Source organism: Vipera ursinii (assembly GCF_947247035.1).
Source record: "Vipera ursinii genome assembly, chromosome: W".
NCBI classification, from domain to species: domain Eukaryota; kingdom Metazoa; phylum Chordata; class Lepidosauria; order Squamata; family Viperidae; genus Vipera; species Vipera ursinii.
The window spans coordinates 33461775-33487637 of record NC_139522.1 but is presented as its reverse complement, the minus strand read 5'-3'; the positions used below and the strand labels follow the sequence as shown (position 1 = coordinate 33487637).

Below are 25863 nucleotides of genomic sequence, written 5' to 3'. Positions count from 1 at the left end.
GATAGCCCGACCAGTGAACCACTTTTAAAAATGGCTTTTGTTGCACAAATCGCTCCTGATATTTGGCGCAAATTGCAAAAACTTGCTTCACCCAGTGCTCAAACTTTTGAAATCTTAATACAAACTGCTTTTGGAGTTTATGCCCAGAGGGAGGAGGCTGCAGAGGGGAGGGAGGATGTCAAGATGAAGAAGCATGCCCAGCTTTTGGGCGTCGCTCTCCAGCCTCACCAGGGTATCCTTGGGCGAGACCAGTGTGCCCTTTGCAAAGAACGAGGCCACTGGAAAAGTTATATCCAAGGAATCGGGGCCGTGGACAGGAACATTGCCAAGGCTCCCGGAGGGGAAGGGGAAGAATTCCATCCAATAGCAGGAGACCTCCCCCATCCTGGCTGTCACCACAGGCTGAACCGTTCCATCCTAAAATGCAGATGTATGCTAATGATGGCTATCCCTCCCAATACTGATGTGGCTCCAGAGGTCTTGTTTCCTCCCCCGAACCTCTCTTGGAGTTGCAGATTGGGGGAAAGGAAAGAGGTTTTTCTTGTAGATACTGGGGCAATTTACAGCGTCTTGCAGCATGCACCTAAAGACTGTTTGAGTTCTCAGACTACTCCTATTGTTGGTGTCAGTGGGCAAACTGAAATGGCTCCCTGCACCACCCCTTTGTGTGTGACTTCAAGCTAAGGGCCCAAGGTTCAACATTCATTTTTGGTTTTACCCCAGTACCCTATTAATTTGCTGGGCAGAGATTTGCTGGGGAAATTAGGAGCAACAATCACTTGTCAACCCCAGAGTATTTCTTTGGATTTTCCAGCTTTGCAAGCTTATATTTATTATCTGGATGCTAGTGCACCTCCAGCTTCTTTTCCGGATTCCATTTCCCCTGAAGTTTGGTCTCATGGAATCCCAGTATTTGCTCATTATGCTATCCCTCACCAAGCCTATCTTCACCCAGGGGCCCAACCTGTTTCCTTACATAAGTTGGAAGGGACCTTGGAGGTCATCTAGTCCAACCCCCTGCTCAGGCAAGAAATCCTATACCATTACAGGCAAATGGCTGTCCAGTCTCTTCTTAAAAACTTCCAGTGTTGGAGCATTCACCACTTCTGGAGGCAGGTTGTTACACTGGTTAATTGTTCTAACTGTCAGGAAGTTTCTCTTTAGTTCTAGGTTGCTTCTCTCCTTGACTAGTTTCCATGCATTGCTTCTTGTCCTGCTTTCAGGTGCTTTGGAGAATAGCTTGACTCCCTCTTCTTTGTGGTAGCCCCTGAAAAATTGGAACACTGCTATCATGTATGCAATAAAAAGGGAGGCATGAATTGGCATCCAGGGGTTCATCCAAGCCTTTTTAAAGAATGGGATTTTACAAGCCACCCAGTCTCCATGGTCCACTCCAATCTTCCCAGTTCCCAAGCCTGATGGGTCCTGGAGACTGGTTCACGACTTAAGAGAAGCAAATTCTCGAATTCAAGCTTGGCATCTTGTGGTGGCAAATCCTTATACTTTACTCACCACTCTCAGCCAAAAACAACGATGGTATACTGTAATTGACTTAAAGGATACTTTCTTCTATATTCCTTTGGCCCTTGAGTGTCAAGACTATTTTGCATTTGAGTGGGAGGATCCAGACACAGGAGTAAAGGGACAATTGACATGGACAAGGCTCCCCCAGGGCTACAAGAACAGTCCTACTGCTTTTGCTTCTGCTTTGCCTAGAGATTTGGAGGCTTTTTCTGCCCCCTGGAATACACTCTTATAGTATGTGGATGATTTATTGCTTGCTGCAGGAGATAAGGACTTTTTACTACAAGGGTCAGTCGATTTCTTGAACTTTTTGGCTGAACAAGGATATAAGGTCTCTAAGCCAAAGAACCAATGGGTCCTCCCCCAAGTTCAATATTTGGGATATGTTTTAAAAGAAGGACACTGTTGCCTCCATGCCAGTAGAATTCAAGCCATCTCTGCCCTGCCTTTACCCACCAATGTTAAACAACTTAGAACCTTTTTAGGGACCACAGGCTATGCCAGATTGTGGATCCCGATGTATTCCCTGATTGCTAAACCACTTTATGCCCTAACACAACAAGATATGACATAGGAATGGACTCGTGAACATACCTAGGCATGGCGACACTTGAAGGATGCCTTAATTAAGTCTACTAGTTTAGTTTTACCAGATCAGTCTCAAGGGTTTCAACTGTATTGCAAAGAACAGGGTGGATGTGCCCTGGGGGTCCTAATACAACAAGTGGGCCCTGACAAGTTACCTGTGGGCTACCTGTCCAAAACCATGGATGTTGTGGCGAAGGGATGGCCTGGTTGTCTCAGAGCTATTGTGGCTGTGGCCAAACTGGTCACCGAAAGTCAGAAAATCATATTGGGAGCTCCTTTGAAGGTTTACACACACACCCATGTGGTTCAAGTATTATTGGAGCAAAAATTGCCAGCATGGGCCACCTCTGCCCGAGTTGGACGGTATGTGAGCCAGATCATAAAACAGGAAAAAGTTCAACTTTGCCGATGTCACACCCTTAAGCCAGCTACATTGTTGCCTGTTCCAGAAGAAAATGCAGAACCCCATGACTGCTTAGAAGTTTTACAATCAATCACAGGTGCTAGAGCTGATTTAAGAATGGAACCCCTTGGAAACCCAGAGCTGTTATATTGGACTGATGGCTCCTCTTTTGTGGAAGATGGGGTCCGATACTCTGGCTATGCTATCGTCACTGATGAGCGTCCTGTTGCTCTTGCTGCCATTCCTGCCTTGTTTTCAGCTCAGGCTGCTGAATTAAAAGCTTTGATCACTGCTTGTGTGTTGGGCCAGGGCAAGAGAGTGAACATTTTTACTGACAGCCGATATGCCTTTTTGGCCGCACACACCCATGCTGCTTTATGGAAGGAGAGGGGTTATACAGGCGCTGATGGAAAGTCCTTAAAAATGAAGGCTCTTTTGGAGGAGCTCATGGTTGCAATCCAACTGCCAAGGGACCTTGCTATTATCCACTGTAAAGGACATCAAGTGGATGATGGTTTTGTAACTAAGGGCAACCGAGCTGCAGACTATTGGGCTCGGCAGGCAGCCTATCAGCCAGTTGTCACCACTGCCAAGACTTGTCCCCTGGTACCAGTAGAGGATTGTGACACTTTCCCTCCCATATATGATCAAAGAGATCAACTGAGAGATGGAGGGAAATGGATTAATGGACGGTGGGCAGTTGATAAAATCCAGCTCCCTACTGCCCTCGTATGGAAAATTGTACAGCGAACTCATGATGCTTTTCATGGTTCCCTGAAGAAACTTCATTTTTGGCTAAAACAGAGGTATTGCAATCACAACCTGCGAACTCTGGCTCAGCAAGCTTCTACCCAATGTGAGATTTGTCAACAAAATAACCCTACAGGAGGTAAACCTCTACCTAAGAGGGCCCTTCATGTTGCTAAATATCCTGGAGAAGCCTGGCAAGTAGATTTTACAGAAATGCCAAGGAATGGGCCAAGAGGAATCTTTTGGTTTTTGTGGACATGTTCACCGGATGGCCAGAAGCTATACCTACTACCACTCAAAAGGCTTGTGAAGTATCCCGGATTATTGTTGACCAGATCATGCCAAGGTTTGGACTTCCTAAATCCACTGAGTCTGACAATGGCTGCCATTTTGTCTCTCAAGTGGTTCAGGGGGTGTGCAAACTTTTGCACATTGATTGGCACCTTCACTCATCATACAGGCCCCAGGCGTCAGCTCAAGTGGAACGCATGAATAGGACCTTGAAAAGTCACATGGCAAAGTTGTGCCAGGAGACTTCCTTGACTTGGCCCAAGATTTTGCCCATTGCCCTGACTCGTGTAAGAGCAACTCCTCGGGGGAAGCTCCAATTATCACCTTTTGAAATGATGTATGGTAGACCTTTTGTTTCCAAATATGTTATGTGGGCGGATGAAGGGGAAGAGAATGTTTCTTTGTATTTGCAGAAACTGTCACAGGTGTTGTCTTCTATCTCCCAACAGGTCAAAGCTGCCCTTCCAGTGATCCCAGACTTGCCTCCTATTGTGGAACCTGGAGAGTGGATCCGTGTGAAAGAACTCAACCCCTCGAGCGTTGCTGCCAAGTGGTCAGAACCGGTCCAGGTGCTACTCAGCACTTCAACAGCTGTGAAGGTTCCTGGCATAAAGGTGTGGATTCACTGTTCCCATATAAAGGTTCCAGCTCCCAACGTCCAGTGGCAAAGTCAACAGTTGGAGGGTTTGAAACTGCGGTTATCCATGCCATGCTCATTGAGGCAGTAATTGCTGCAAAAGGGGCCCAAACCAACTACTGAGTACATATGCATGATTATACTTTTCAGAGGTCCGATATTGTTCTATGTACACTCCTTGTTTTATTGATTGCATGTAATATTCTAATTTTCTGAGATTGTGGATTTGGGGTTTTCATGAGCTGTATACCATAATCATCACAATTATGACAAATCACGGCTTGAACTATCTTGCTTTGCATGTAATGAGTCTATCTCATATATTAGTTTCCCCTTTTAAGTTGCATTACTGAAATAAATGAACTTTTGCACAATATTCTAATTTTTCGAGTTTTACCTGTAAAACCTTACACTTTCAATGTTTTAAACTCCCCTGGATAGTCAGTCGCCGCTGTTATTAGAGGGTGGGATAGGATTTCCCTTCCCTCTCTCCACAGGGTGGAAAGTACTTTAGGCAGCTTATGCAGGTATAAAAGGTAGTTGGATTTAATAGAGGTAGATCTCACCCAGTCTCATCCGCACTGCTTTTGTAGGTGCCTGGTGGTAGATGTGACTTCAGCTCTCTGCAGCCTAGTCACGAGCCATATTTCTATGGCCGGTCTTTCGTCTGCCGGTTTGGAGGGCTACGTTGGGTCTAGTGGAAGAGCTACCGCTCTCCCGCGATCCAGCGGGGCCCCCTCCTTGCTGGTCGCCCCTACAGGGTGACTTTTGACCCTTACCAGGGTCCCCCAGCAATGTCCATTGCAGCTGCGTTGGCAAACCGGAAGCTGTTGTGGCCCCGACCCCCGAGCCTGTCCCACCTGAGGAACAGGACTCTGAGGATGATGGGGAGGAACTGGCAAGGCCTCCCTCTCCGGGACCCTCCCCTCTGGCAAGGTCTCCCTCTCCGGGGCCCTCCTTTCTGGCAAGGCTTTTGTCTCCATCTGAAGGCCGACAGGAGCAGCCTGTAATTAGCCAGGGTGGGAACGAGCCTGAGCAGCTGCAGCAGATGGGGAGTGACAAAGATGAATCATGGCTGGATTCCCCAGAACGACGCAGAGCCAAGCATTTACAGCAGCGTAAGAAGAGTAGGAGGGCCAAGTATTAGCTGAGTCACTGAGCCACACCCCACAAGGTACAAAAGGGGATGTGGCTGCTCTCAGGACTTTGTGATGAACAATAATTCAAACCACCTCTGGTCACATCTTCGGAACTCTATTAGATTTTCTACCTGTGTGAAACCCTGGTCTGGCTTCTTGACAACGTTTCTGTATTTCTGTATTTCTGGACTGTTTGTTTGGACGTTATCTCATTTCAGCGGACGCTTGAGGTAACGAGTTTATTTTGGCAGACTGCTTGTATTTTGCTGCCAAGGCTTTATCAGACGGCAAATTACTTCAGCCAGAGCAATTAACCCTTGCTAGTTGTGCCTGCTTGTCTGTCTGTTTGTACCTCGGGGGGGGGGGGGAAACAGAACAGAAGCCTTGATGAGTTCCCCTTCTATTCCCTCATCTAAGTACCCCACTGCTTACTTCCCTCCATGTAGATGTAGTACCATTAAGGACTATTTGTTGAGTACAGTTTGTCAGCCAGTTACAAATACATCTGGTGGTAATGCTATCCCACATTTTTCTGGGTTACCAAGAAGTAGGCTGTGGACTACTATATCAAATGCTTTACTGAAATCCAAGTATATTATGTCCATGGCATTTCGCTTGTCTACTAATTTAGTCACTTTGTCAAAGAATGAAATAAGATTGGTTTGGCATGATCTGTTTTTAACAAATCCATGCTGGCTTCTAGTTCTACATCAAGTTCTAGTAACTTGATGACATCCAGGCCATGATTATTGATACTTCTTGGACCTATATACCCCCAAATCTGGAGGATATCATATTGGGGAAGGAGGGTTTAAAATATTATCATCTGTTTCTGATTTCACAGAACAGCATAAAACCCAAGCAAGGCAAGGAACAGAAAATATGCTGTAAATATGTTACGTTAGAAGGCTTACAATATATATTGTTCTAAAATGTCTGTAGGATAATCATAATCGCCTTTAAAGATAGCACTGAGGAGGAAACTTAAAGCCTTGCCTATTCAAAAAGGCATGGTACAAGTTAATGCCTTTCTCTGCTTGAATCTGTGGGAAGTCACCCCCCCCAGAGAAGGAAATATGAAAAGGGCAGAATATATTTCCCTAAAGGATTTTAAAAAGCAGAAACCAACCCTGCCCCCAAGACTCTCTGTCCCAAGCAGAAACCAAGTTTGCAGGAATGCAGATGTGATAATCTTGTCAGGAAACTGGGATTAGGAAGAAAGATCTCTAGAATCAACATCAGCCACAGCCCCAGGGAAGCAGGATATAACCCTTGGGACATAACAGGATTAACCCACCACCATCAAGAATACCAGAAAGGCACACCCAGACTCAGGTCAGAATACGTGACACAGGAAATACAAAGCCTGAAACAGGAAACAACTCTAAACAAAAGGCTCCAGAGGGTATAAAAACCCACTCCCTACATATGCTCAGTCCTTTTTTCTGCTAGAACCATCCTTCTGTCTGGCTCTCCTCTTCAATAAACTGTAACCTTCTTCCTAAAGCAGTCGCTGTGTTGTTTATCCCCAGCTTGGACTGAACCATGATGAAGACTTTTTCTTCAACAAATCTTTTCTATGCCGAAAAATCTCACAAGATCAAAGTAGCCCATTTTTAAAAAAATGTGCAGAAAAGAGTATTCATCCTTCCTACCAGCATTCCAAGAACAGTGACAAATGCAAATTTGAATGTAAGGAAAAATGTAAGCAAGTTAAGAGATGGATTCTTAACTAGATAAGTTATATCTGATGGAATTTCTCAACAGAAGTATTTGATTCCAATGGATATATATATAGAAGTCAGTTGTAAACAAGTTGCAAAAGCAAGCATTGCTGAACATTATATTATAGTAAAATCTTGATTTCAATGGAAGATTCAAGAGGGTATTTATAAGACTAAAGGCCTATTAAATCTGAAAAGTATTTGTGTATGCATAAAAATTCCACGTGGGGCTAATTTATCTGAGGGAACATCCATCTTCAATAGCATCTCCCCACCCAGTAAGATTGGACAGACTAGGCACATTCCGGGTCCCTTCAGTTAAAGAGCATCATCTGTCAGGCCCTAGGAAACTTGTCTTCTCTGGTGCAGCACCCACTCTTTATAACAGCATCCTTCCAGAGATCCATAGGGCCCCCACTCTGATGATATTCTGACAGTTGTTGAAAACTGGGCTTTGCTTCCAGGGGTGGGGTAGTTAGATAAATGGGAAAAATGTAATACACTGCTCCTTTTTTTATTTAGCTCCATGCATTCCCCCCATGTATTCCACAGCAATATTCAACCCTGATTAAAGAAAGCGGTGCTTGACCACTGCCCACTCTTCATAGCAGGCATACACTTCTTTACAACTGAGTATCAGATATGCACATGGCAGATAAACTCATTAATGTAGTTATACGTTTTCAAAACCCTGTAAATTAGAATGTGAGTGAAACCAAATGACATACAGTAGAAAACATCTCAGCATAAAAGAAAAAAAAGAGACTTACCTATCCCAATCATCATCCCCAGTTCTCCTTCTCCAAGACCTTTCTGCACCAGGCTTATGATGTTCAAAGTCATCATCTATAAACAGAAGGCATTTAATGATTTGTACATGAACCAAATTCTTGGATTCTAAGACAGCAGGACTGATATTCTTTTGAGGAATCATGCTGTGTTTCTGCACTGTCCTTCTAGGAGAACAACTTTTTTCAAATTGCTTTTAATCTTTTTTTTCCCTGTGGTACAACAAAGGGGTTTAGGCTTTCTCCCTTACCGATCACAACGGAAAAGAAAACTGCCATGGCATCCTGCCATCAAAGACCATAGGGAGGGGGCATGGGGGGGACATATGGGCAATAAACCTGTGTGGAGATGCAATGGGAAATAGGGAGGGGGAATGACAGCTTGAAAAAGACCAGGGAATCACGGAACCAGTTTGTGGCAGCACTCAAGGCCACGCACCCCGAGAATGGAATGAGGACTTCTCCAAACATCTCAGCATTTCTCAAAACACCTATGCGGCTCTTCATTGGCTGAAGACGAACTGGTCATGGGGGTAGGCCTGGGATGAGGGTGTCACTGCACGTTTTTTGTTCGTCAGAAAAGTTCATTTCTAACTGTACATTTCCCCTGCTCTCTGCACCTCTGGTGATATCTTATCATGTAACCATAGTGACTCTCATGTCCAGCTATGTTATGGTTTCAGACTGTTTTGTGCGCATGCCTAGAAAAAGTTTCTCACAGTTATTCTTTTATTGTCTTTCACTTTGCTGTTACTGTCTGTTATGTTAGGATGTAGTCAGCTAGCTCTCTTTATAATATATATTTAGTTTTTGTAATGAAAAGGTATTTAGTAAGATTATGCGTCATGTTTTGTTTCCTTCCTTCATGCACATCATGCATCCTCTGAAGCCCGGTCCTTCGCCCTCTACTAAGGTGATTTATACCTTGACATTTGGTATCGAGGATGGTTTGATTTATGTTTTTAGAGATGCATGTTTCTGCGGCTGTTATAAGTTAGTTCTAGCGAGGCGACAGTTATTAACTGCTGAAACATGTCAGGAAGGAAGCCACAGATGAAAAGGGAGGCTAGGAGCCTGTCTGTGGGGCTTCTCCCTTCAACTTTACAAACTCCGATCGCTTCAGCCACACGTGCTCCTGTCGACGATGCAAGGTCAGTCACTCCTTTTTCTACTATTCCAAGCTCCCTGGCAGCTGCTCTTGAAAATGTTCACACTCCAGGGGTTCAAGATGAATTTCAAGGGCTTGGAGCGAAACCTAAAGTTAAGCCGAAGAAAATTCCTTCTGCTCCTTCAAGCCCCAAGCAAACTATGCGAGATAGGGCTATGCAAGGCTACTGTGAACAAATTAAGGTTTTTGAAAAGCGTTTGCAGCAGGCAAAGGAATATGTATCAATGTTTCAGCAATATGAGAGGAGTTATGAGCAAGAACCGGCCATATTGCCACACCCACAAGAAGCCATATTGCCTCCTTCTTTCCGAAAGCCAAAGTCACGCCCATCATTGAGTGTCATGCCAGATGAATGGGAACTGGAGGCTCCTATGTCACATGATTATGGGCTGTCCCAAAGGACATACAGACCCACAGTGATGCCTGAAGCAAATGTTATAGCACCATCTACTGGTGAAGCTGCATTAAGACATGAATTGGAGCTCTCACTCTCGCAATTGTCCATGCAGGAATCTTTGCTCAGAGATGCAAGATTTCTGCCGTTATCTGAGGCTCCAGCCCCTGATGGTGCTAGGATTCCTGTTACTATTGCTTCTCCTGTTAATATTGCTTCTATGCAAGTCTCTCTACCTGACAGAGCACAGCCATATTTAGCCCACACGCAATTGCCACTGGGTTCTCATATGTGAAGGCCAGTGTCATCTGCAGGTTATGCTAATGCACCAGCCCCAGCGCCAGCGCCTCCTGCTGGCCAGGGTGGAATAGCAGCTCAAAGACAGTCACAGCCAGCACCAATACTACCGGCAGCTTCAATGCAACTGCTGCATGTCCAGGCACAGGCACAAACGCCACTGATGCCCCCTGCAGGTTATGGTCGGATAGCACAACCTGCACAGCCAGTACCTCAATTGTATATTCCTCATCAAACACCTTCTATTGTACCACTGGCTGGTGACTCACAATTAAAGAAGTCAGGACAGAATTACAGGGCATGGGTCAGTGAGGTTGGACTTTTGCTACGCAGAGAAGGTACTCACATGATGGTGTTTAATCCTCCTGCCCAGCCATGGACTCCTGACATATGGGACTTGGATAACAGAGCATGCACAACATTATTGATGTCAATGGACACTGAATTGCAGCTCACGTTTTCACAAGATGCAACTGCCCAACAAATTTGGACTCAGAGACATGTTATCGGCCTACATCAATTGAGTCTACATGTTTACTTTTGTCTGAGTTCCATGGTTCCAGATTAAAACCTGGTGAACATATTGGAGCACATTTGACTAAAATGAAAGGAATTAGAAAAGAACTGGGTGAAAAAGGCTATCCTATTGATGATTTTCAAATGATCAGCATTATCATCAATTCTTTGAATCATGAGTGGAAAGATGCTATTTCCAAGATTAATCAAGTGCCTATTGCTCAACACACAGTGGATCATGTATGCAGAATTTTAACCGAAGAAGAGGCACTTATGCAAGCTGTGCCACATTTAAGGGAACCACCAGCATCAAGAGCTCCAGTGAGGCGTGCCTTCCGTGGAAGGGCCTACGTTCCAAGGATGCCAAGATGCTACATCTGCAATCGTGTGGGACACGCCACCCAGGATTGTCCCCAACGAGTTCCAGGACCCGTCACGTACCAGCCCAGAGGAACAGATTCCAGAGGAGGCAGAGGTAGAGGCGGACGACAAGGTCGTGGTCGTGGTTCCAGGCGTGATCCACAAGCTCCACTTGTCACATTGGTTGTGACCAACGATCCACAGTCTCAACCAGAGTACGACAGACGACTTCTTTGGACTTTGGACAGTGGAGCAGCATTACATGTTACCTACAGAAAAGAGCTTTACACAGAGATGCACGAGCCTGAACCTGACCTTCGTGAACTTCACTCTTTTTGAGATCATCCTGTTCAGGTCATGGGAAAAGGAACTGTTTATATTGAAGAGCTCTGTGCTCTCATTCCTGATGTGTACTACGTTCCGTCTGCCAGTAGTAATTTGCTTAGTCAGAGTCACTTGTCTAGGTTTTCTCATTTTCAGGTCCATCATGTTGAAAAAGCAAGTTATATAGTTAAAGATGGAGATATTGTTGCTGAAACCATGGTGATTGGTGGTGTTTATTACATAAAACCAAAGTCTAAGCAGCAAGAGCAGGCAAGTATACACGTTCCAAAAAGCACAGGCCCAGAGAGAGATGCCACAGAGAGAGATCCTGTTGCTACTCCAAAGGTTCCACAAGATAATAAAAATACAAAAGACACAGGTTGCTCATGACAAGCGTGGGGTTCCTAATAAAAATGTTGAGAATTCACTAGAGAATTCACTAACAGGTAAACCTTTGCATTCCAGGTGTATCCATAAGTGGCATAGAAGATTGGGTCATGCCAGTTTCTATGTTCTGAAGATGCCAGAGTTCGCAAGAGGTTTGGATCTAAAGGGGTGTAAGGTGTTCTTGGACTGTGCTGTCTGCAAGAAAGCCAAATCCAAAGCAGCAGCAATTCCAAAACACGCTACACGTCTGTCAACACACATTTTTGATTTGGTACACACTGACATAGTGGGTCCTTTTGCACCAACACTTGGTGGTAAAAAATATTTCTTGACAATCGTTGATAATTATTCTAGATATGGATATGTATATCCTATGAAAGAAAAGATCTTTAAAGACTTTGCTAGTCTTCTCCATACCCAATTCGAGGTCAACATTGCCAGAATCCAGAGTGATCATGGTGCTGAATTCATGTCTCAGTGTTTCCAGGACTGGATGCGTGAGAATGGGATAGTACATCAGACATCTGCTCCTTATACTCCAGCTGAAAATGGCAGAACGCAGAAATGGGGTTTTGCAAACCATGATGCGTTGCCTTCTTGAAGATGCCAACCTTGGTCTTCCATACTGGGGTGAAGCTATCAAATATGCTAACCATATCATCAACCGTACTTGGAGTAGTGTGATAAATCAGACCCCTTATTTCATATTGTATGGACACAAGCCTGATCTCTCACATCTCCATATTTTTGGTTCATACGCTATGGTGAATATTCCCTTGGCCCAAAGAAAGAAAGGGGGTCCTGCAGCAAAAAGGATGAGATTTATGGGTATTGATGATAATTCAAAATGGAGCAAATACATTGACTCTCATCATGTTATTGTGGTTTCACAATCTGCTACTTTTGAGGAAGACGCTGACTGGTCCAGGATTCATTCTAATGATCCTGGAGTTTATTTTCCTAGAGATAATGCTGCTGATGCCACGCAACCTGATGATCAAGATCCACAGGAGGTTGTCCCTCCCACGAGTTCTTCTCAACCTACTGTTCCCTCTTCGCAAGCCGCCGATGCTGCCGGTGGCGACGATGATGAAGACGAGGACGACACAGAAGAAGAATGGACGGTTGTTCCGAGACGTTCCAAGAGGTCCACAAAGGGAATCCCTCCAAAACGTTATTCGTGGCAAGTAACAAAAACACCTGTACCTTTGATTTGTAATGTTACACTTCCACCTGAGAAGTTCACACAGATCAAACATCTTCCTGAATCAGAGCAAGATAAATGGTTTGAGGCAATGCAGGCTGAAATGGACAGTCTAAAGAAACTTCCAAGTGTTTACGCCTGCAAGCCCTCCAGCAAACAAGAAAGTTATTGGTACTCGATGGGTCTACAGGATCAAAAAGAAGCCGAATTGTGAGTCGTTGTACAAGGCTAGACTTGTAGCCCAGGGTTTCGCTCAACGTTATCCTGAGGACCATACAAATACATACTCACCTACAGTGTGGACTGAGAGTGTGAAAATCGCCTTAGCCACTGCAACCATCCTTGGCCTAGAAGTTTTCCAGTTTGATGTTGAAACGGCTTATCTACACGCTGATCTAGATGAAGACATCTACATGAGAGGTCCTCCAGGTTTTCGACACCAAGAAGGGGATACCTGGTTTCTACACAAAAGTCTTTATGGTCTGAAACAGTCTGGTTTAATGTGGTACTTATGTCTTTAAGACAAACTAAATTCAATGGGCTTTATTAAGTCCGAAACAGATGAATGCGTGTTTACTAAAAGATCCGGTAATAGGTATAATTCTTGTTTATGTCGATGATATTGTTTAAATTGGTCCAAATAAGCAGATGAGTGAGGTTTTTGCTAAAGCGTTACAAAAGTTTTTCACATTGAAGACTTTCGGATGTATTAAAACTTATTTAGGTGTTCAAGTTGTCAAAACTCAGAAGGGGTTTAGTCTCACACAAGAAGATTGAACAACTGTGCACATAGAACAATATCAGACCTCTGAAAAGTATAAGCATGCATATGTACTCAGTACTTGGTTTGGGCCCCTTTTGCAGCAATTACTGCCTCAATGAGCATGGCATGGAAGCTATCAGCCTGTGGCACTGCTGAGGTGTTATGGAAGACCAGGATGCTTCAATAGCGGCCTTCAGCTCTTCCGCATTGTTCGGTATCATGTCTCTCATCTTTCTCTTGGCAATGCCCCATAGATTCTCTATGGGGTTCAGGTCAGGCGAGTTTGCTGGCCAATCAAGTACAGTAATCCCACAGTCATTGAACCAGGTTTTGGTGCTTTTGGCAGTGTGGGCAGGTGCCAAGTCCTGCTGGAAAATGAAGTCAGCATCCCCATAAAGCTCGTCTGCGGAAGGAAGCATGAAGTGCTCCAAAATCTCCTGGTAGACGGCTGCATTGACCCTGGACTTAATGAAGCACAGTGGACCAACACCAGCAGATGACATGGCTCCCCAAATCAACACAGACTGTGGGAACTTCACACTGGACTTCAAGCATCTTGCAGCGTGTGCCTCTCCATTCTTCCTCCAGACAGGTTTCCAAATGAGATGCAAAAGTTGGACTTTGGACCACTGAGCAACAGACCAGGTCTGCTTTTCTTTAGCCCAGGTAAGACGCTTCTGACGTTGTTTGTTGTTCAGGAGCGGCTTGACAAGAGGAATACGACATTTGAAGCCCATGTCCAGGATCCGTCTGTGTGTGGTGGCTCTTGATGCACTGACTCCAGCCTCAGTCCACTACTTGTGAAAGTCCCCAACACTTTTGAATGGCCTTTTCCTGACAATCCTCTCCAGGCTGCGGTCATCCCTGCTGCTTGTGCACCTTTTTCTTCCACACTTTTCCCTTCCACATAACTTTCTATTAATGTGCTTTGATACAGCACTTTGGGAACATCCAACTTCTTTTGCAATTACCTTTTGAGGCTTTCCCTCCTTATGGAGGGTGTCAATGATGGTTTTCTGCACAACTGTCAGGTCAGCAGTCTTCCCCATGATTGCGATTCCTACTGAACCAGACTGAGAGACCATTTAAAGGCTCAGGAACCCTTTGCAGGTGTTATGGCTTAATTAGCTGATTAGAGTGGGACACTTTAAGCCTAGAATATTGCACCTTTTCACAATATTCTAATATTCTGAGATTGTGGATTTGGGGTCTTCATGAGCTGTAAGCCATAATCATCACAACTATGACAAATCAGTGCTTGAACTATCTTGCTTTGCATCTAATGAGTCTATCTCGTATATTAGTTTCCCCTTTTAAGTTGCATTACTGAAATACATGAACTTTTGCACAATATTCTAATTTTTCGAGTTTCACCTGTATTATAGGCTAGTTTGGAATATCTTATTCCAATTAGGTAAAACTTAAAAATAGGACATGGATATTTATATGTGAAAATATATTGAAAATTGTTCTAACTGATTGTGTTACAATTAGAAATGTATTAATTTGATTAATTTGACTACGCTATCATAACTAAGGGAATTGGAGAGGGAATTCTTGATGATGTAACTTGACCTATCTACAAATGACTTTGTTATTTACTACTGTTTACTTTTAACTACCCAACCACCTTATTGCTTCATAAATACCTGGATGTAAAACTAAAAAATCAATAAAACTTCTATTAAAATAATTTAAAAAAGGATTTTCATCCGTGGAATTTTTCTTAGGTTCTGAGTTTGTTAAAATCGGCTTTAAGATTTTAAGTTTAAGATACTGGCTGGATTATTTTCTATTGCTTGTGTTTGCACTGTATTGCATTCCAATATGACGTAGTCACTCTCACCCAAAGTTCCAGCAACTTCAACACCCTCTATCACTTCTTTTCTATTAGTAAGAATTAGGTACAGTATCGCTTTTCCTCTACTTCCTTCCTCTACCTTTTGGATGACAAAGTTGTCAGCTAGTTTGGTTAGGAATCTCTTTGATCTCCCACTTGCTGCAGAGTTTGTCTCCCAGTTGATATCAGGGTAGTTAAAGTCTCCCATTACTACTGAGGTATATTTCCTACATACATTCATTAATTGATTAGCAAATATTTCATCTATGTCTTCTGCTTGGTTGGGTGGCCTGTAGTATACACCTATAGCAATGTCATTCTTTTTCCCTTTTATATTGACCTGTATGGATTCTAGGAGGTTTTCATCCTTGGTTTTGTGGATTTCTTTAGTTTTATATACAGGTGAAACTCGAAAAATTAGAATATCGTTCAAAAGTTCATTTATTTCAGTAATGTCCCACTCTAATCAGCTAATTAAGCCATAACACCTGCAAAGGGTTCCTGAGCCTTTAAATGGTCTCTCAGTCTGGTTCAGTAGGAATCACAATCATGGGGAAGACTGCTGACCTGACAGTTGTACAGAAAACCATCATTGACACCCTCCATAAGGAGGGAAAGCCTCAAAAGGTAATTGCAAAAGAAGTTGGATGTTCCCAAAGTGCTGTATCAAAGCACATTAATAGAAAGTTATGTGGAAGGGAAAAGTGTGGAAGAAAAAGGTGCACAAGCAGCAGGGATGACCGCAGCCTAGAGAGGATTGTCAAGAAAAGGCCATTCAAAAGTGTTGGGGACTTTCACAAGGAGTGGACTGAGGCTGGAGTCAGTGCATCAAGAGCCACCACACACAGACGGATCCTGGACATGGGCTTCAAATGTCGTATTCCTCTTGTCAAGCCGCTCCTGAAAAACAAACAAGGTCAGAAGCATCTTACCTGGGTTAAAGAAAAACAGACCTGGTCTGTTGCTCAGTGGTCCAAAGTCCTCTTTTCTGATGAGAGCAACCTTTGCATCTCATTTGGAAACCAAGGACCCAGCGTCTGGAGGAAGAATGGAGAGGCACACACTGCAAGATGCTTGAAGTCCAGTGTGATGTTTCCACAGTCTGTATTGATTTGGGGAGCCATGTCATCTGCTGGTGTTGGTCCACTGTGTGTTGTGATTCAGGGTCAGCCTGTGGGTTCGGCAGTTGGGTCGGACGACTCAGAGGAGGAGGGGGGTTTTGAAGACCTTGCTGATGATAGCCCTCAGCCAGGCCCCTCCCACTTGGTCACCACGGAGACCCAGCTGTGTGAGCCTGACAGTGTGGATGAAGATGACCCACAGCTGGCCCTGTTCAAGGACGCCCGACGCAGGAGGCAGTCAATTAGGAGTAAACAGAGGAAGGCAATGGGGCTTCTCGGAAGGAGGCAGAGAGAAGCCATGCCCTGAACTCTATATAAGGAGAATGTCTGGGAGGGCTGGTTTGCTGAAGGCAACCGCTCGGATAGTTCGTGTTTCTTGGTTCGTGTCTTGTTTTTGTAGTAATAAATTTGGCAGGCGTAATTCCAGCCTCTTGCCGTTTCTAAAGGGGTTGCCTTTTCTGCAGGGCTGGTAGCAGGCTGGTACAGAACACTGTGCTTCATTAAGTCCAGGGTCAACTCAGCCGTCTACCAGGAGATTTTGGAGCACTTCATGCTTCCTTCCGCAGACAAGCTTTATGGGGATGCTGACTTCATTTTACAGTAGGACGTGGCACCTGCCCACACTGCCAAAAGCACCAAAACCTGGTTCAATGACCGTGGGATTACTGTGCTTGATTGGCCAGCAAACTCGCCTGACCTGAACCCCATAGAGAATCTATGGGGCATTGCCAAGAGAAAGATGAGAGACATGAGACCAAACAATGCAGAAGAGCTGAAGGCCGCTATTGAAGCATCCTGGTCTTCCATAACACCTCAGCAGTGCCACAGGCTGATAGCTTCCAGGCCAGGCCGCATTGAGGCAGTAATTGCTGCAAAAGGGGCCCAAACCAAGTACTGAGTACATATGCATGATTATACTTTTCAGAGGTCCGATATTGTTCTATGTAGACTCCCTGTTTTATTGATTGCATGTAATATTCTAATTTTCTGAGATTGTGGATTTGGGGTTTTCATGAGCTGTACGCCATAATCATCACAATTATGACAAATCACAGCTTGAACTATCTTGTTTTGCATGTAATGAGTCTATCTCATATATTAGTTCCCCCTTTTAAGTTGCATTACTGAAATAAATGAACTTTTGCACAATATTCTAATTTTTCGAGGTTCACCTGTAGTTTTGGTCACATTACAAAAAAAATTGAGACTTTGAAAAAGTGCAAAGTGCAACTAAGATGATTAAATGCCTGGAGACTAAAACATGAACGGTCGCAAGATTTGGATTTGGCTAGTCTAGAGAAAAGGACTAGGGGGGACATGATAGCAGTAGTCCAGTATTTGAGAGGTTGCCACAAAGAGGAGGGGGTCAACTTATTTTCCAAAACACCAGAGGGCAGGACAAGGAACAGTGGATGAAAACTAATCAAGGAGAAAAGCAACCTGGAATTATGGAGAAACTTTCTAACAGTGAGATCAATTAACCAGTGGAACAGCTTCCCTTCAGAAGTTGTGGGCGATTCATCGCTGGAGGTTTTTAAAAAAGGACTGGACAGCCACCTGTCTGAAATGGTATAGGGTCTCCTACTTTAGCAGGGGGTTGTACTAGAAGACCTCCAAGGTCCCTTCCAGCTCTATTCTGATTCACTAACAGCAACTATATATTTCCCTCCATGTACTAGTACTTCAAGTTGACCCTGTTTGTTCCCTAAACTTTGAGCATTTGAGTCCTTTATGGGTATTTTTCTTTTAATATTTTATTAATTTTCCAATTTTATATTTAAGTACTTAAAAAGCAACATGGTGACTGGGTTAATCAATAGTTCGATAACAAAATCTTTAGTACAAATCTCAGGTTATATCATCAGATATTTCTTCTTTTTCCCTTAACATTAACTGTCTCATATTCAAGCTAGTACAGTTCTAGTTATATCAACTCAATAAAAAACATCATTATTACATTTATCAATAAATTTTTAGCTTATATATATACCTTAATAACATTCAATCTTCATAAACAATCCATATCCCGTTATTAATTTTTACCCAATTTTTAGTTTCTCATCATTATTCCAATTTAACCTTTGATATTTATAATTTTCAGACTTTGGGTAACCAAGATTTCCCTTGTCTCAATTCATAACAAAATATAATATCTAAAATACACATTTTATCTATTTAAATGTAATCTTGTTCTATTTCATAAAAGTTATCAATTTCCCACCATATTAAATCATCTACTTAATAATACAATATCCCCTTTAATAAATCAAAACCATTATGTATATTACCTGGGTTAATCAATAAATCAAACATATTCATAATAATTTTCTTTTCCCTTTGTCTAATTTTTAAATATTAAACAGATAAAACCTTATTTTCAACTAATTTCCAAGTATTTTAAATCTAATGACCAAGATTCCCCTTATCTCAACATCTCCCTTTAACCCTGTAATTAATAATATGAAATCCCCTCTAATAAGTAAAAACCCCAATTTTCTTCAACTTTATTCTGGCTTTCTTCCTTTGCCAACTAGGCTTCCATATCAGTGCTTTTAGATTGTCAAATATATCTCCCTCTATTATTATATATGTTATCTGAAATAAAGGAGACCATTAAATTGCCAGTTCTCTGGAAGGACTAGCCCATTTGTATTCATTGAATTGTCTCCCTGTTATTCCAGTTCCCCATGCTTGCTCTGATATATTTGTCTTCCATTCAATCTGTTCTTCTTTCTCAAATTTCTTCTGATTTATATAGAAAGTCATTTCCATTTTCAGTGTTGTCGCTTCCTTTTCTGGATTTTCCATCAGCTGTATTTGTTGGTCAATTGAGTCCTCTGTCTTAATATTTCATTGTCCCACTTCTGTTATCTTCTGCACTGTTGGTTCTTTGGTTGTAGTCAAAGTTTCAATTTGTGTATCTAAGCTGGTGTCTTGGTCCTTTATGTTAGGTCTTATTTTATCACAAGCTGAAAGAATGGTTTCGTGTATTGCTTTCAACATGGAAAGAATCTTTTCCTGGTCTTCATCCATCTCTTTCATGTGTTTATAAATAGTCTTTCTAGTAAAAATTGTTTCTCAAGCAAAATTTTGTAGTCCAAGGTATTTCAACATCTCATATAGTGACCAATATTCCTCAAGTAAAGAGATAGGAAAGCAATTTCCCACATATAACTCTGAAAGTGAGTAAAGGTTTACATTCACAGTTCAAGTAGGTCAGCTATGCCACCCAGCTGTTCTCTTATAGCTAAGTCTCTCACAGGTGGTGCCAAGGTCAGAAAGGTCTTATCTAAGGTCTGAGCTTCAAGCCAAGTCTCTTTTAGAAAATAACAAGTTGTAATACCAGACTTTGCCACAAGAAGTCACTGATGCCGTTTAAGGTTTTTCAAGTCCAAAATCTTTCTAATCCTTTTTCCAATTTTATTTCTTTTTTGTAGATAAAAACAAGAGTCTCCAGTAAAAATAGGAAAATTTTTGGTCCCCAAGTTTCAGGAACATATAAATCTGATTAGATTAAAATTGTTCTTAATGCTTTGATTCCCCTGGGCAGTCAGATGCCCCTATTCTTAGAGGGTGGGATAGAAATTCCCTTCCCTCTTTCCTCACAGGGGGATAGATATTTCGAGCAGCTTTTGCAGGAAAAGAAGGTACTTAGGGTAAAGAGAAGATCAGATCTCACCCAGTTTCATCCATGTAGCTTTTGAAGTGCTTGATAGTGAGTTTGACTTTGGCTGTCTGCAGCCTAATAATGGGCCATATTGCTATGGCCAGTCTTTCCTCCGCCAGTTTGGAGGGCTGCCCCGGATTGAGCGGAAGGGCTACCGCCCTCCTGCAATCAAGCAGGGGTCCCCTCCTTGCTCGTCACCCCTACAGGGTGACTTTCGACCCTTTCCAGGGTTCCCCAGAGAAGGGAAATTGGACATGAAAGACGGAGCTCGCCTTCCAAGTGCCTACGACGGCCGCAGTGGCAAACCGGAAGTCCTTTATGGGTATTTTTCTTGTATCGCCTCCTTTATAACTTGTGTTTTCATTCTTTCCATCACTCTCTACTTATGTTTTCCTTTTTTTATTTCTTCTCTTTACTCCCTACCTCATGTGATGTGTTATCTAGGAGATGCTTTGCTCTTAACCCTCTACTTCCTGACTTGAAAGTTTATCCCTTTCCTCCCTGTTCACAAGTGTTTTGTACTTATCCTTTTCTTCCCTGCTTTCTTACCCTTTGGTTGCCTGGCCACTGCCAGGGTTTTCAGGTACAATGTGCTGGTGTGGGCACTCTGCTTAGCTGGTCCACTACGCTGCTCTCAGCTGATCTGACATGCTGCTCAGTTGGTCCTCTGAGATGCTCTAAACCACTGCTAATCCGTGGTCTTAGTTGCTCCTTGGTATGCTTTGCTCCTCTGACATGTAGCTCTGCACCGCTGCTGCTCAAGGTCTGCCATACTGCTCTCACAGCCGCTGATTTGCTGCCACCTAGCTCCGTTTCACCGCTGCTCAGTGGCCTCTCTCTGCACCGCACTGGCTCCGCTCAGGTGTCAGGCTGGGTCACTGGGCTGCCTCTCCTCCTCTCAGATGGGTCGCTGGGCCATCTCTAGTTTGGGACACTGGGCTGCCTCTCAGCTGGGCCACCTGACAGTTGGGCCATCTCTCACTTCTTTGTTCAAGGAGTTCAAGTTCTTTTTAGTCCCTCCTGTAGCTAATCTTGATGTTGCCCTCTCCCATGCCATATATATTCCTCTTCCTCTGCTCAGTATAGTTCCCTATCCCAGGAATAGAGAAGAGATAAAGCCCATCTGGTCTAGTTGGTGCAATTACTACAGAAATCAGGAAGCCACTGAGCAAACACCATATGGAGACACCAATTGGTTTAAGATAGAGAAGTGTGTGTGACAAGGTTGCATTCTCTCCCTTTTTTAATTCAACCTGTATGCCGAAATGATGAGAAAATCAGATCTTGAAAAATAAAAAATCAGGGTAAAGATTGGAGGAATAAACAGAACAATCTTCGATATGCTGAGAGTATCTAATAAAGGCATAAGGACGGGTGGGAGGAAAACAAATCCCTCAAAAGAACAAGGTCAAATGGAAGGAAATAGGAAATAAAAAAGGAACACAGTAACACGCCCACCACAAACACTTTATTCTACCTCTGACATCATATGCCTTTATTTCGCTTTTATTAGCCACAAGACCAACCTCCGCAATACCAGGCTCTCAAAGTACTGCCACTAAACCAGTGACATCTTTTCCTTCCCATCCCCAAGAAACACTTCCAAGTATCCCTTAATCCTCCCGCTTCCTCCCTCATCGTAGCACTTTCAAACCTCGGAAACCCTCCCCAGGTGTCCCTCAATCCAACCCCTCACCCACACCCTCAGGACAAGCCTAACGCGCCTGTATAGCCCAGCGTGTCTTCTCACGAGTAAACACACACGCTGGCGGCGCAAATAGCAGCATCTCTTCTCCGATAGCCCACGAGATCAATGAGATCAGCTGCTTCTTCCCACTCACCCTAGGGCGTCCCCCACCCGATTGGGGCCCGCGGCTTTCCCCACGCGTCAGCCGCACCCACTTGGTCTTGGGAGTACGAGAAGGAAATCCGCACCTGCTCCTGCTCCTGCTCCTCCCAGGGCGGCTGCCATGGCGTCGGATCTTGCCGGATCGCGGCGTAAAAGCCCGCAACCCTCGTACCTCTCCCAACGGCAGGAGCTACTCTCTTTCAGAAATGACTGCCAGCCGCGAAGCGTAAATCTAGCACAACATGGCGGCCGGCTGGTGAAGAGAAAACAGAGGCGGGTGGAGAGCGCCGCTGAAAGTGCCGCGTTGTACTCTGGGATACTGGAAGACTGTTCCGCTCCGGTGCAGAAGATGGTGGACTCGGCCGAATGGCCAATCTGCCGCATTGGAGACAAGGCGAGGGAGAAGGGGGAGGGCGTTGCGGTGACGCCACGGATTCTAACATAAGCCGAGGAAAGCGAGCCTCTCTTTCCCATGACTTTATGGTCATACTGACCAAAAAAAAAACACCCTGAATTGCCAGGCGCATGCGCGTAAGGAGATTTTTTAAAAAAAATTATTATTATTTTACTTGCTTATTTATTTCAGAATCAGAATAGAGCTGGAAGGGACCTTGCAGGTTTTCTAGTCCAGCCCCCTGCTCAAGCAGGAGTCCCTATAACATTTCACACAAGTGGTTGTCCAGTCTCTTCTTTAAAATCTCCAGTGATGAAGCACCCACAACTTCTGAAGGCAAGCTGTTCCATTGGTTAATTGTCCTCACTGTTAGGAACTTTCTCCTTAATTCCAGGTTGCTTCTCTCCTTGATTAATTTCCATCCGTTGTTTCTTGTCTTGCTTTCTGGTGCTTTGGAAAATAAATTGACTCCCTCCTTGTGGCAGCCTCTCAAATACTAGAATACTGCTATCATGTCTCTTCCCACCCCCCCAGTCCTTCTTTTCTCTAGACTGGCCATTCCCAAATCCTGCACTGGTTCTTCATATGTTTTTGCCTCTAGGCCCTTAATCATCTTAGTTGCTCTTCCTTGCACTTTTTCCAAAGTTTCAACATCTCTTTTGTAATGTGACCAAAACTGGATGCAGTATTCCAGGTATGGTCTTACTAAGGCTTTGTAAAGCGGTACTAATACTTCACGTGCGCCAAGATTTTTTAAAGATACAATACAATGGTTCTGAGATAACATCTGCCAACTCCTTCAGAACGTTGGGATGTAATTCTTCAGGTACCGGTGATTTATATTCATCAAGGTCAGACAGGTGTTCTCTTACCATTTTCTTGATTATTTTATTTTTTATTTCTAGTTCGTCTTTTACAGTTATGTTTTTGGTAGATTGGCCTACAGCACAGGTGTCAAACTAGCCACATCACATGACGTGTTGCAATGTATTGCAACTCTTTGCATTGCCAGCAATGGGGTGGGCGAGGCTTCGGTATGATGAAACTGGCCCATGGCTGGCAGTTTGACACCCCTGGCCTATAGTTTCTTTTCTGCTTTCTACTGCCTGTTACTTCCTTGCCATCTTCTCTCTTTAGTGGACTGAGTGTTTCCTTGACTTTTTTTGTTATTTATATGGTGAAAGAAACTGTTTTTATTATCTTTGACTTTTGTTGCAAGTCTTTGTTCATTCTGAGCCTTTGCTTTCCTGACTTCAAGTTTGCAGATTCGGGCTGTCTGCTGATATTCTGCCTTAGTTATCTGTCCCTCTTTCTATTTTTTCCATTTTTTGTACTTGTTCTTTTTGTCTTTCAGTTTATCAGATAGATCTTTGTGCAACCATGCTGGTTTCTTCTTGGATTTCTTGTTTTTCTTTTTCAGTGGTACTGTGTTGGACTGGGCTTTATTATTTGGCAGCAAATCAATTTATTATTGATTTGCCACCCATCTCGTAAGGAAACGACTGTGCGCGGCTTCCAGTATTAAAATATTAAAATCCTAACAAATACCTTTAAAAGAATAAAAATAGAAATCCCAATCAAGATAAAATATAGTTAAAAGATGGGGAGGGAGGTGGGATTGCCTCTTAATTCAACAACCACCTCCAATGTGATACTCCCCCATTGGGGTCCCAAGCCATCTGGCAGAGCCAGGTCTTCAAGCTCCTGCAGAAGGACAGAAGGGTGGGAGCCAATCTCACCTCAGGGGGTAAGATGTTCCAAAGGACAGGAGCCATAGCAGAGAAGCCCCTTTTCCTGGAGCCCACTAGCTGGAATTTCTTGACCAATGGGGCCTGCAGAAAACCAGGTCTGTCTGTGCAACCCCATACAGAACTAAGTTGGTTAAAGCTCTGTGCACTCAAACCCTTTCTGTCTTGCCAGGGTTCAGCCAAAGCCTGTTGTCCCCCATCCAGGCCCCCACAGCCTCCAAGCACCACGAGTCAGTGACAACAGCATTACATGGATTACCAGGGATGGAGATATAAAGTGGAGTATCATCAGCATACTCAACCCCTGGTGGTGAATGATCTCACCCAGAGGGTTCGTGTAGATGTTTAAAAAGAACAGGGAGAGTACCGAGCCCTGCAGTATGCCACAGAGGAGCGGCCATGGGCTGGACCTCTCACTCCCTATCAACACCGATTGGGACTGGCCTTAGAGAAAGGAGCCAAACCAACACAAAACTGCGCCACCCAGTCCCAAACACAGCAGCCAGCCCAAAAGGATACTGGTAAGTGTGCACCAATATGATGAATCTTCAGAGACAGTCAAATCTACTGTGCAGTGGAAACTTACTGAGTAGACAAACAAGTTTGCCAAAGAAACTACAACAGGTGGGAGCAAGGAAATGGTAGCATAAAGGGAGGATGTAAGGTAGACATGTAGCAAAAATTAGCTGGGTCTTCAGAGTGGAAAATGGAAGAATAGAAGCTGCAAAAACAGCTGTAAGAGGAGATACCTAGTTTAACAGGAAAACTAGCTGAATGGGATAATAGGAAAGTCAAACTGAACTGAAAAACAGGAAAGAACCTATTGTTCTAAGGCAGACATGTCAAACACAAGGCCCGTGGGCCGGATGCAGCCCGACATGTGGTTCCATCCAGCCCGGGGACCTGCTCTGGAAACAGCAAAGGACCGACCCGCTGCACCTTGGCCTGGCCCAAGCCGACATTAAATTCACCGGGCAGCCCTACCCTGGTATGTGGGTGCGCGTGCAAGCAGAATCCAGCGTCTCTCCTGGCTGTCTTGTCCCGCAGGCTGACTTCACACAGGACGTCGGTGCTGGCCGTCTCTTGTGCACACACTTGGCAAGGCAGCTCCTTGCTGATTCCAGTAGATCTTAGGCTGAGCACGTTCTGGCTGTGATGGATGCAACCAGGTTGTCAATCAGCGCCAACACCCCCCCACCAGCACCTCCAGCCTTGCAACCATGAGACATCTCCCTCCTTCCCACCCTCTCTTTCTTCCTCCCTTCCTTCCTTCGCCTTCTCATCTCTTTCCTTCCCCCGCGCTCAGGAAGGGGTCATGGGAGGTGCAGTGTATGCCTCCCAGCATACACAAAGGGACAGCACAGCAGGAGGCTGATGGTGCAGATCAGCAGAGGGGTTGGACAGCTCCGGGCGATAACTGCTCACTCAGGATAAGCCTATGAGTTAAGCTGTTGACAGCCCCAGGCATGGTCAGCCTGGTGGGAAGCCAGGATCTACACCCATTGTCACCTGCACTGGCAGGAAGCCCAGGTTTGAACTGATTGGATGCCATCCACCTGGGCAGGTACAAATAGACGCCAGGCTTCCCTGTTTCCCCAGTTCGTTCTGTTCAGAATAAACTCATCTTTACCCCAGCTCTGTGTCCGTCTCTATGTGAAGCACGCGACATTACAGGAGGGGGAGAGATTGCCAGCACTAATATGCTGCTGCCGGCCATTCCTATACCATGTGGGTGGGTGGGGGTGCTCGCCCCAGTCCCATCCTTCTCCGCCGGAGTTCCTCAGATCTGCCCCAGTCCTACCCAGGCACCCCTGAAGCGAGTGATGTCGAGCTGGCCATGCATACCCAATACGCCACACCCACCCCAGTAGGTCACACCCATCTCAGACACACACATACACACACACCCGAGGGCAACCACAATGAAATTGAGTTTGACACCCCTGGTCTATGAGCTACAACCATTATTAGCACATGACCGAAATTT

The 25863-nt window shown here is 44.2% G+C and overlaps 1 protein-coding gene across 4 annotated transcripts in view; it reads right to left on the bottom strand.

Annotated features, from left to right (window-relative positions):
- Positions 1-22023, bottom strand: part of LOC310648253 (RNA-binding protein 33-like) — a 265966-nt gene extending 243943 nt beyond the window's left edge. For 3 of the 4 annotated variants that reach the window (XM_083375996.1, XM_083375998.1, XM_083375997.1), the window contains exons 1-2: positions 21821-22023; positions 7827-7902 (exon numbers count right to left, since the gene is read on the bottom strand). In XM_083375996.1, the coding sequence (XP_083232122.1) occupies positions 7827-7902; positions 21821-21857 (113 nt within the window). In that variant the 5' untranslated portion in view covers positions 21858-22023. The remainder of the gene's footprint in view (positions 1-7826; positions 7903-21820) is intronic. The other variant, XM_083375999.1, reaches the window with a different exon arrangement.
- Between the last annotated feature and the right edge of the window lie 3840 nt (positions 22024-25863).